At 40.1% G+C, this 12,443-nt stretch overlaps 1 protein-coding gene across 4 annotated transcripts in view; it reads right to left on the bottom strand.

The window, feature by feature from the left end:
- BMPR2 (bone morphogenetic protein receptor type 2) overlaps nt 1-12,443 on the bottom strand; it is a 172,839-nt gene that overhangs the window by 78,292 nt on the left and 82,104 nt on the right. For all 4 annotated transcript variants that reach the window (XM_032278629.1, XM_032278628.1, XM_032278631.1 and 1 more), the window contains 2 exons: nt 9,583-9,753; nt 6,825-6,995 (listed from right to left, as the gene is read on the bottom strand). In XM_032278629.1, the coding sequence (XP_032134520.1) occupies nt 6,825-6,995; nt 9,583-9,753 (342 nt within the window). The remainder of the gene's footprint in view (nt 1-6,824; nt 6,996-9,582; nt 9,754-12,443) is intronic.

Genomic DNA, 12,443 nt, shown 5'->3' on the forward strand with positions numbered 1-12,443 from the left:
CATCAAGCCCAGTTAATTTTTTTGTATTTTTAGTAGAGATGGGGTTTCTCCATGTTGGTCAGGCTGTCTCGAACTCCTAACCTCAAGTGATCTACCCGACTTGGCCTCCCAAAGTGCTGGATTACAGGCGTGAGCCACCGCGCCTGGCCAGTATTTAGTAATTTAAGAATGTGTTTTTGATAAAATTTTTATATTAAATATTCAGTAACTGGGATTTTTAATAAATTTTTTTTTTTTTGGAGACAGGTTCTTGCTCTTAGGTACCCTAAGCTGGAGTGCAGTGGCATAATCTCGGCCATTAGCAACTTCTACCTCCCAGGCTCAAGCGATCCTCCCCATCTCAGCCTCCCAAGTAGCTGGGATCACAGGTGTGTGCCACTGTGCCTGGCTAATTTTTGTATTTTTAGTAGAGATAGGGTTTCATCATGTTGCCCAGACTGGTTTCAAACTGCTAGGCTCAAGTGATCCACCTGCCTTTGCCTCCCAAAATGCTGGTATTACAAGCATGAGCCACCATGCCCTGCATTAAGGAAAAAGTATAAAGGAGAAAAAAGGCCAGGCACGGTGGCTCAAGCCTGTAATCCCAGCACTGTGGGAGGCCGAGGCGGGTGGATCACGAGGTCAAGAGATCGAGACCATCCTGGTCAACATGGTGAAACCCCGTCTCTACTAAAAATACAAAAAATTAGCTGGGCATGGTGGCGTGTGCCTGTAATCCCAGCTACTCAGGAGGCTGAGGCAGGAGAATTGCCTGAACCCAGGAGGCGGAGGTTGCGGTGAGCCGAGATCATGCCATTGCACTCCAGCCTGGGTAACAAGAGCGAAACTCTGTCTCAACAAAAAAAAAAAAAAAAAAAAAAAAAAAAAAGGAGAAAAAAACTCACCATCACCAAACTTTCTACTTATTATTATATGGCCATGAGCAAAAGTTCTGTTTCTGAATTTTATAATTTTTTTTTGAGAAGGAGTTTTGCTCTTGTTGCCCAGGCTGGAATGCAACAGCGCAATCTTGGCTCACCAGAACCTCCGCCTCCTGGATTCAAGAGATTCTCCTGCCTCAGCCTCCCAAGTAGCTGGGATTACAGGCCTGCACTACCACGCCCAGCTAATTTTGTATTTTTAGTAGAGACGGGGTTTCTCCATGTTGGTCAGGTTGGTCTCAAACTCCTGACCTCAGGTGATCCGCCCACCTCAGCCTCCCAAAGGGCTGGGATTAAGGGAGTAAGCCACCGTGCCTGTCTTATATTTTAATTTCTTTCTTTAAATTTCAACAAATAAAACTATTTTTATTTTTGTTAAACACCTAGCATTTGTGGACTAAATCTCTGACAGTCCATGTCAAAATTGATCTTGTTTGCCAACTTCAACTTCACTCAATTTTTTTGTTTGAAGAACAAAAAATATAAATTGTGTTAATGCTTCCAAATTAGAACACTTTACTTAAACACTTTCCTTTTTTATTGCAATAGCATTACTGATTCCTGGTTGGCAATAATCCTACTTTGGGGTCATAGTAAACTAAACTAAGACCTAGGTAACAACCTGAAATGCAATGCAGCTGTAAAGATCTTTGAGGATAATGTACAAACAAATTCACTTACCCTCTTTTTTTTTTGAGACCGAGTCTCTGTCACCCAGGCTGGAGTGCAGTAAGCAATCTCAGCTCACCGCAATCTCCACCTACTGGGTTCAGGCAATTCTTCTGCCACAGCCTCCCAGGTGGCTGGGATTACAGGTGTGCACCACCACGCCCAACTAATTTTTGTATTTTTAGTAGACAAGAGGTTTCACCATGTTGGCCAGGCCAGTGTCAAACTCCTGACCTCAGGTGATCCACCCACCTTGGCCTCCCAAAGGACTGGAATTATAAGCATGAGCACCTGGCCACTTTCCCTCTTTTATTTAGCTAGAGGTACAAGTGAAAATTAGAGACCTTGTTTTCTTTGTGAAAAATAAATGTATCCAATTCAATAAAATCTCCTAATAGAAGCTAATGGCCTTCAGTAGGTAGAAACTATGGTTATAAAGAAAATTTCCTATTGCTTTCAGTTTAGTGCTTCATCAACACATCAAAGGAAATAATCCAAAACTGATGATCCCAGAGTGTGGTCTGATAAAATCTGTTAACTAAGAAAATTCTTGGCCGGGCGCGGTGGCTCAAGCCTGTAATCCCAGCACTTTGGGAGGCCGAGGCGGGTGGATCACGAGGTCAAGAGATCGAGACCATCCTGGTCAACATAGTGAAACTCCGTCTCTACTAAAAATACAAAAATTAGCTGGGCGTGGTGGCGCGTGCCTGTAGTCCCAGCTACTCAGGAGGCTGAGGCAGGAGAATTGCCTGAATCCAGGAGGTGGAGGTTGTGGTGAGCCGAGATCGCGCCATTGCACTCCAGCCTGGGTAACATGAGCGAAACTCCGTCTTAAAAAAAAAAAAAAAAAAAGAAAAGAAAATTCTTGAGATGTACTATATTTTAAGTTTTTAAACTTTAAGAATTATTTAAATTTTTATTTGGAAATAATTTATAACTTCCACAACAGTTGCAAGAATGGTGCAAAGAATACATCATATTCTTTCACCCAGATTCACCTACTGATACCATTTTATTGTTTGCTTTTGTTATCTCTTTACACACACACACACACACACACACACACATTTTTTGAACCATTACACAGTATAATCATGGTCCTTTATTCTTAAACACTTCCTAGATTATTTCCTAAGAATATGGTTATTCTCTTATAAAACCACAGTATTATTAATAGCTTCAGCACATTTAACATTGAAACATTGTTGTCTAGTCATCCATTTTGTCAATTGACTCAACAATGTCTTTTATCTCATTGTTCTCATTCAGTATATGATAGGCACTGCCTAGTTGTCCAGTCTTTTTAGCTTCCTTTGACCTAGACCTTTTCCACATTCTTACATGACATTCACATTTTTGAAGAATATGATCCCCCTCTTTGTAACAGAACATTCTTAATTTGGGGTTTGTGTGATGTTACCTCATGACTGAATTCAGGTTACGCATTCTTGACTGGAATATAGCTATATATTAGTTATGTGGCCTTCTCCAGGTATCATGGATTTCCATGTGCCCTTCATTAATGATGTTAATTTTTATTACCTGGTCAAGGTGTCCATTTTTCCCATTTTATAATTACTAATTTTTCCCTTGACATATGTGGGAGGCATGCAAATATCCTGGCTCCTCATTGAAGCTGCCCCTAGATTTAGGATCCTTTGTTGATTCTTGCCTGATCTAATCCTTAACACAATGGTTGAAGAATAATAAGCTGCCAACTCCAGCATTCCTACATTTACCAGTTGGCACTTGACATTCTATGCATGATTCATTTTCCTTATAGTAGTTCACAATTCATTAATGTACTTAATTGTTTTAGCACTCAAAATGACCCAGATTTAGTCAGTGGGAGTTCCTTCCAGCTGGCTCCTGTGTCCTATGACAAGCCTCCAACATATTTTTAGGAACTTCTTTCCTTCCTCTCCTTGCTTTTTGTTTTTGAGACAGGGTCTCACTCTTTTGCCCAGGCTGGAGTACAGTGGCCTGATCACAGCTCATTGCAGCCTTGACTTCCCAAGTTCAAGTGATCCTCCCATCTCAACCTCCCAAGTAGGTGGAACTACAGGCATGTACCACATCTGGCTACTTTTTAATTTTTTTTTGATATTGGGTCTGTGTTGCCCAGGCTAGTCTCAAACTCCTGGGCTCAAGCAATCCTCTTACCTTGGTCTCCCAAAGTGCTGGGATTACAGGCTCTTTCCTTACTTTCCTACAAAAATTATAAAATATTATAAGATGTCCCAGGCTTATTTTATACCTATCCTGCCTCAGTCTTGTAATAAATCATTTTTCTAAGAAGTCTTGGTTCCTTTTTAGTGGAGAATGGTATTAGAGACTAAGATGTGGGCATTATGCATGGTCACCACTACTGGGGTACTACTGTTTCTCATCCTTTTCAATGGACAGAAGTATGAAATACATGCATTTGCCATGTGTGTATAAATACATTTATACATTTATCTGTATACACACATGTACACAGCCACATATACATGCATGTAACACACACATATGCATATTTTTTTAAGTGTAAGTCCCTACTGATACCTCGAATTGCAATCTATTTGCATGGGGTTTTCTTCTGTCTCCCCAGTTGATAACTGTGTATTCCTGTTTCTTCTGTAAGAACCCTGACTCCCAAGTACATCAACTCATTTTCTTTTTTTTTTTTTATTTTGAGATGAAGTCTTGCTCTGTCACCAGACTGGAGTGCAGTGGCACGATCTCGGCTCACTGCAACCTCCACTTCTCGGGTTTAAGAGATTCTCCTGCCTCAGCCTCCTGAGTAGCTGGGATTACAGGCGCAGCTAATTTTTGTATTTTTTGTAGAGACAGGGTTTCACCATGTTGGCCAGGATGATAGTCATGATCTCTTGACCTTTTGATCTGCCCACCTCAGCCTCCCAAAGTGCTGAGATTACAGTTCAGGCCGCGCTCGGCTTGAACTCATTTTCTTAATCCTATAATGCATCTACAATGGTTGCAGAATTGCTTTGCCCACACTACTAGCTCAGTATTTGTTTGTAATTCTCCCTCATCCTTTATATTGCATCTCACACAAAAGAGTATATATAGTCAAATACTGTGTTTATAAACTAATCACTTGGATTAGTTCTTTTTTTCTTTATTTTTTTCCTTATCTTTCAATAATTTTGTTACCATTGTAGTTATTGTAATAATATGAAAAATAATTAGGTTCATTTATTTCAATTTGGTTACAGCTTGAGGTATTTTTCTCCTTTCCATTCTTAGGTACTTAATTTTTTTGCTTATGTAGAATATTTACACAATACCAATAGTAAAAATTACATCCAAAAAGCTACATTCAGAGAACCGTCACTCCTTTTTTTTTTTTGATGGGGTCTCTCTCTCTTACCAGGCTAGAGTGTAGTGGCATGATCTCGGCTCACTGCAATCTCCACCTCCTGGTTTCAAGTAATTCTCCTGCCTCAGCCTCCCAAGTAGCTGGGACTACAAGTGCGCACCACCACACCCAGCTAATTTTTGTATTTTTAGTAGAGACAGGGTTTCACCATGTTGGCCAGGATGGTATTGATCTTTTGACCTTGTGATCCGCCCGCCCTGGCCTCCCAAAATGCTGGGATTACAGGTGTGAGCCACTACACCCCACCATTACTCTTTTCCATATCCTTTCTGTCCCATTCCTTGGATCCCTTATAAGTAACCAAGTTCATTATTTTCTAATTTATTTTTGTTTCTTTTTGTAAAAATAAGTCAAGAGTAGATATGCTTTTTTATTCACCTTCCAGTTTTATAAAAGAGAGCCTATTATACATACTTTTTGTATCTAATATTACCTGTGAAAATCACTCTAGGTTAGTTCATAGAGATCTTATTTTTTTATTATAGCTGTATAGTTGGTACTCCATTCATGTATGTATCACAGTATATTTCAACTAATACCCTATTCTTGGACATTTACTTCCTAATATTGTGCGGTTAAAAATAATACTGCAGGCCAGGCATGCTGGCTCATGCCTGTAATCCCAACACTTTGGGAGGCTGAGGTGGGTGGATCTTGAGGTCAAGAGATCAAGACCACCTTGGCCAACACGGTGAAACCCCGTCTCTACTAAAAATACAAAAATTAGCTGGGCATGGTGGCGCATGCTTGTAATCCTAGCTACTTGGGAGGCTGAGGCAGGAGAATTGCTTGAGCTAGGGAGTCAGAGGTTGCAGTGAACCGAGATCACGCCGCTGCACTTCAGCCTGGGCAACAAAAGCAAAACTCCATCTCAAAAAAATAAAAATAAAATACTGCAATAAACAACTCGATGTCTATGTATATTCATAATATTGAAAATGTATTTCCAGATAAAGTCTTGGAAATGTGAAAAGAGTAAGCACACATGTAGTTGTCTTAACCAAATTTCCCTCCATATAGGTTGGAAACTATTATATTTTATACTATTTTGAGACAGAGTCTCGCTCTGTCACCTAGGATAGAGGGCAGTGGAACAATCGCTGCAGCCTCAACTTCCCAGGCTCAAGCAATCCTCCAACCTCGGTCTCCCAAATAGCTGGAACTACACGAGAGCCGCTACGCCTGGCTTATTTATTGTGTTGGTAGAGATGGGGTCTCACTATCTTGCCCAAGCTGGTCTTGAATTCCTGGGCTCAAGTGATCCTCCTGCTCTGGCCTCCTAAAATGCTGAGATTACAGGCATGAGCCACCATGCGTGGCCAGTACTACATTTTACCAAAGTTATGTAGTAATATATTGATACCTTGGAAGTCCTAGTGCATCTCTTTTGGATTTCAGGTGTTTGCTAGATGTAATCTAATAACACTGAAACTCTCCCTCTCACTCCTACCAACCTTAATTTTTTTTTTTTTTTTTTTTTTTTGAGTTTCACTCTCATTGCCCAGGCTGGAGTGCAATGGCGCAATCTCAGCTAACTGTAACCTCTGCCTCCTGGGCTCAAGCAATTCTCCTGTCTCAGCTTCCCAAGTAGCTGGGATTACAAGCACCTGCCACCATGCCTAGCTAACTTTTTTCTACTTTTAGTAGAGATGCGGTTTCACCATGTTGGCCAATCTGGTCTCAAACTCCTGTCCTCAGGTGATCCACCTGCCTTGGCCTCTCAAAATGCTGGGATTACAGGCATGAGCCACCACACCCAGCCTCAATCTTGTATGTTTTTTATGTTTGTTTTATATCTTGCAAAATTTTGGAGAAAGGAAATACAAAAAAAAGTCAGTTACTTTACTTACTAAGTGGTGTTGTGTCAGGAGGTGGAAAATTCTCAGTAAAGTTGACATTACATAAATCTGTGCTACAACAGCAGAAACGGTATGTTCCATTTTGAATTGAGGGAGGAGTGGTAGTTACTACACATTCTTCATAGTGACACTCTTGGGGATCCCCAATGTGAGACCAACATCCTAGAAATCAATATTAACATAAAAAAGTTAGTAGACAATATGAGAAAGAAAATTAAAAGAAGAAGAGCAAACTAAGAAGTAATTTCAATAAATGTGAGAGTACATATAAGCTAGGAAACAGGCCGGGCGCGGTGGCTCACGCCTGTGATCCCAGCACTTTGGGAGGCCGAGGCGGGTGGATCACGAGGTCAAGAGATCGAGACCATCCTGGTCAACATGGTGAAACCCCGTCTCTACTAAAAATACAAAAAATTAGCTGGGCATGGTGGCGCGTGCCTGTAATCCCAGCTACTCAGGAGGCTGAGGCAGGAGAATTGCCTGAACCCAGGAGGCGGAGGTTGGGGTGAGCCGAGATCGCGCCATTGCACTCCAGCCTGGGTAACAAGAGCGAAACTCTGTCTCAAAAAAAAAAAAAAAAAAAAAAAGCTAGGAAACAGTTTTGCAAATCAACAGGAAACATTTTTAAGAAACAGAAAAATGTACAAAAGACATTTCATGGGAAGAAAAAGGCCACCAAAAAAATGTTTAACTGCATGATTAATCTAAGAATTATTAAAGCAAGAGTAAGGTTTCATTTTTGTCTATACCAAGTAAATTGTTCTAGGTTTAAAAAATAATATGGCTGGGCACAGTGGCTCACACATAGAATTCCAGCACTTTGGGAAGCCAAAGCAAGAGGATCACTTAAGTCCAGGAATTTGAGACCAGCCTGGGCAACATAGGAATACTACATCTCTACAAACATTTAAAAGTTAGCTGGGCATGGTGGTGCTTGCCTGTGGTCCTACCAACTTGGGAGGATTGCCTGAGCCCAAGAGGTCAAGGTTTCAGTGAACCATGAATGTGCCACTGCACTCCACCCTGAGCAACAGAGTGTCACTGTCTCAAAAATAAAATAACAAATACATAAATAATATATATAAGAAAAAGGACTCAGTAACACAGACACATGCATACAGTGTTAGAGGGCATATAAATGAATAGTACTTTTAGAAAGCCACATGGAAACTTTTTTTACAATTTTTAAAATATTCAGCCGGGCGCGGTAGCTCATGCCTGTAATCCCAGCACTTTGGGAGGCTGAGGCGGGTGGATCACGAGGTCAAGAGATCGAGACCATCCTGGTCAACGTGGTGAAACCCCGTCTCTACTAAAAATACAAAAAAATTAGCTGGGCATGTTGGCACATGCCTGTAATCCCAGCTACTCAGAAGGCTGAGGCAGGAGAATTGCCTGAACCCAGGGGGGCAGAGGTTGCGGTGAGCCGAGATCGCACCATTGCACTCCAGCCTGGGTAACAAGAGCGAAACTCCATCTCAAATAAATAAATAAATAAATAAAATATTCATATATTTTATAACCTAATAATTCTACATCAAGGGATGTCTTTCAAGGAAACAATCATATACAAAGAATTATATTCAAAGTTGTTCACTGAAAACTGTGTTTCACTATGCATTACAGTGAAAACATGAAAATAACATAATGTCTACCAATAGAATAATCTGTAAGTAAACTGTGATACATGTGTACAATGATATGTTGTGCAAAAGTTAAAAAGGTTTTCAGAGATTCTGTAAAGACATGGAACAAATGCTTATAATTAAGGTGGAAAAAATGGATATGAAATTGTTTATCCAATACATTCCTAATTTTTTTAAAAAGTACACACACATAATAACATAAAGGCACATAAAAAATACACCTGAAGAAGACAAACTAATACAGTAAAAATATATATATTTTTTGAGGTGGAGTCTTGCTCACTCGCCAGGTTGGAGAGCAGTGGTGCAATCTCGGCTCACTGCAAACTCCACCTCTGGGTTCAAGCAATTCTTTCATCTCAGCCTCCTGGGTAGCTGGGTTTACAGGCGCATGCCACCACGTCCAGCTAATTTTTGTATTTTTAGTAGAGACAGGGTTTCACTATGTTGGCCAGGATGGTCTCTATCTCTTGACCTCGTGATCCGTCCACCTCAGCCTCCCAAAGTGCTGGGATTACAGGTGTGAGCCACCACGCTCGGCCAGTAAAAATATTTTTTAAAGAGTATATTATTGTAGTCTTTGTTTTCTTTATAGTTTTCTATATATTCCACAATTCATAGAATGGGCATGTATAACATTTTAAGAAGAAAGCTGTTTTTAAAATAATCTAAAAATAAATAGCCATTCATAGATTTGGCCCTTGTGGATAAACATATAAATATACACTTTTTTTTGTCTGTTTTGAGATGGAGTCTCGCTTTTCTGCCCAAGCTGGAGTGCAGTAGTGCCATCTCAGATCACTGCAACCTCTGCCTTCCAGGTTCGGTCATTCTGCTGCCTCAGCCTCCCGAGTAGCTGGGACCATAGGTGCACTAATTTTTGTATTTAATAGAGACAAGGTTTCACCATGTTAGCCAGTGCCCACCTCTGCCTCCCAAGGTGCTGGGATTACAGGCATAAGCCACTGTGCCTGGCCTTATATATACACTTTTAAATTCACTGTTTTTCTTAACAGGATTTTAATGTACTCCCATGTCAATTTTAGATAAACATCAATTGTATAAAACATAAAGTCATTTTAGGTAAGGAAAGTATCACTTGCCTTGTTTTACAAGATTGATGTCCCCTTTTGATTTCTCCCAAAGGCCATAGCAGGTGCTACCTTTTGAGCATAATATTGTTCCATTTTCATGAGAGATTCGACTCTCACCTATCCCAAGGTCTTGCTGATATGGATCTTTAAATGCACATAGCCGTTCTTGATTCTGCGAAGCTAAAATAAAGGAAATTAAAGAATGACAAATTATTTAATCTTTCCAAAATATTATATAAAATCTTAGTCTTATTTGAATGACTTTATAAATTTCCCTATTATTTGAACTGAAATCTTTAAATAAATTTGTAATTTTATATTCAATGACTTTCTTCCGTTCATGAATTCATTTGAAATTTTAAAACTCGTTCCCAAAAGCATCCCCTCCTACTCAAATTATTCTCACCACTCTTTCTTCTATTAAATAATTTTGGTGTCCAAATAAGGAAATATCATCAAAGAAAATGTCCATGTTCAAAATTATCAAGCCTTCAAAACAAACAAACCTAGAGGCTGAATAATTTTGGAAATTGCACAGTACTTACTTTTATCATATTTTATAGTCAGTTATACAAAGTTACATACATTATTAGGTATGGTAAACTAATTATACAAAGAGTAACTATGAATGGGTACATGATTTCTTTTTTTTTTTTTTTTTTTGAGACTGAGTCTCGCTCTGTCACTAAGGCTGGAGTGCAGTGGCACTATCTCGGCTCACTGCAACCTCCACCTCCCAGGTTCAAGTGATTCTCCTGCCTCAGCCTCCTGAGTAGACTACAGGCGCCCACCACGCCTGGCTAATTTTTCTATTTTTTTGTAGAGATGGGGTTTCACCATGTTGGCCAGAATCGGTCTCAATCTGCTGACCTCATGATCCCCCACCTCCCCTCGCCTCGGCCTCCCAAAGTGCTGGGATTATAGGTGTGAGCCACTGCGCCCAGTCTCTTTTTAGGGTTATATATATGTTCTAAAACTAGATTGTGGTAATCATTGCACAAGTCTGTTCACATTTGCAAAAAAAAAAAAAAAATTATTCACTTAAAATGAGTGAACTTTAGTTATAAATTATACTTCAATTAAGTTTAAAAACTAGGCTATGTGGGATCAAAAAAAAATTTTTCTTTTTTTTTTTTGAGACAAAGTTTTGCTCTTGTTGCCCAGGCTGGAGTGCAATGGCAAAAATCTCTGCTCACCACAACCTCTGCCTCCTGGACCCAAGCGATTCTCCTGCCTCAGCCTCCCAAGTAGCTGGGACTGTTGGTGTGTGCCACCATGCCCGGCTAATTTTTTGTATTTTTAGTAGAGATGGGGTTTTACTGTGAGACATGCTGGTCTCGATCTCCTGACCTTGTGATCTGCCCACCTAGGCCTCCCAAAGGGCTGAGGTTACAGGTGTGAGCCACTGCGCCCAGCTGATTTGCATTTCTCTAATGATCAGTGATACCGAGCTGTTTTTTTTTCATATGATTGTGGCCACATGTATGTCTTCTATTGAAAAGCATCTATTCATGTCCTTTGCCCACTTTTTTTTTTTTTTTTTGGAGACAGAGTCTCACTCCGTCACCAGGCGCCAGGCTGAAGTGCAGTGGCACGACCTCAGCTCACTGCAACCTCCACCTCCCAGGTTCAAGCAATTATCCTGCCTCAGCCTCCTGAGTAGCTGGGACTACAGGCATGCGCCACCATGCCCAGCTAATTTTTTTGTATTTTTAGTAGAGACAGGGTTTCACCATGTTGGCCAGGATGGTCTCGATCTCTTGACCTCGTGATCCACCCGCCTTGGCCTCCCAAAGTGCTGGGATTACAGGCGTAAGCCACTGCGCCCGGCCTTTGCCCACTTTTTAATGGGGTTGTTTTCTTCTTGTAAATTTGTTTAAGCTCCTTATAGAGGCTGGATATTACACCTTTGTCAGATGCATAGTTTGCAAAAATTTACTCCCATTCTGTAGGTTGTCTGTTTACCCTGTTAATAGTTCATTTTGCCATGCAGAAGCTCTTAAGTTTAATTCGATCCCATTTGTCAATTTTTGCTTTTGTTGCAATTGCTTTTGGTGTCATCATAAAACCTTTGCCTGTTCCTATGTCCAGAATGGTATTGCCTAGGTTGTCTTCCAGAGTTTGCATCGTTTTGGGGCCATTATCCTTAGCAAACTAATAGGAACAGAAAACCAAATACCGCATGTTCTCACTTATAAAAGGTAGCTAAATGATGACAACACATGGACACATAGAGGGGAACCCCATACACTGGGGCCACCAAAGGGTGGGAGGAGGGAGAGGATCAGGAAAAAGAACTAATGCATACTAGGCTTAATTTCTGGGTGACAAAATAATCTGTATAACAAACACCCATGACAAGTTTACCTATATAACAAACCTGCACATGTACCCCTGAACTTAAAGTTATTTAAAGAAAATTCTTAATAAGGTTCCATTTTTCATGATGTAAAATTTCTATTATTTTTATTTAACAGTTATACAGCTACATTGATAAATCATTTTTGCCCAAGTTGTACAAAATTACAGATGTTTGCCAAACAACTAAAATTAGGTAAAAAGAGGAGTGTGAGGGTTGTGGAAGTGAGCTGCCAAGTAGCTGACAAAAAGTTTGCTAAACAAGTATCCAAAAAACTATAACCTCAGAAAAGAACAGAGTCCACTCAATCAAAAAGGAAGGCTTAAAGGAGAAAAATAAAAAGGGTTTTGAGCAGAGACAGTATAAAAACAACTTTATATTTGGCAACAAGACATCTTACTTTCTCACTCCAACATTTTGAGGACAGCCTACACTTTTTCTATCTTCAAGATACTGCATGCAAGGTAAGTCCATAAATGTAAAACTCTAGAAACTGTACACAATTATGAAG

Source organism: Sapajus apella, unplaced genomic scaffold, assembly GCF_009761245.1.
Source record: "Sapajus apella isolate SASKATOON/1434 unplaced genomic scaffold, GSC_monkey_1.0 scaffold10, whole genome shotgun sequence".
In the NCBI taxonomy this organism is placed as follows: domain Eukaryota; kingdom Metazoa; phylum Chordata; class Mammalia; order Primates; family Cebidae; genus Sapajus; species Sapajus apella.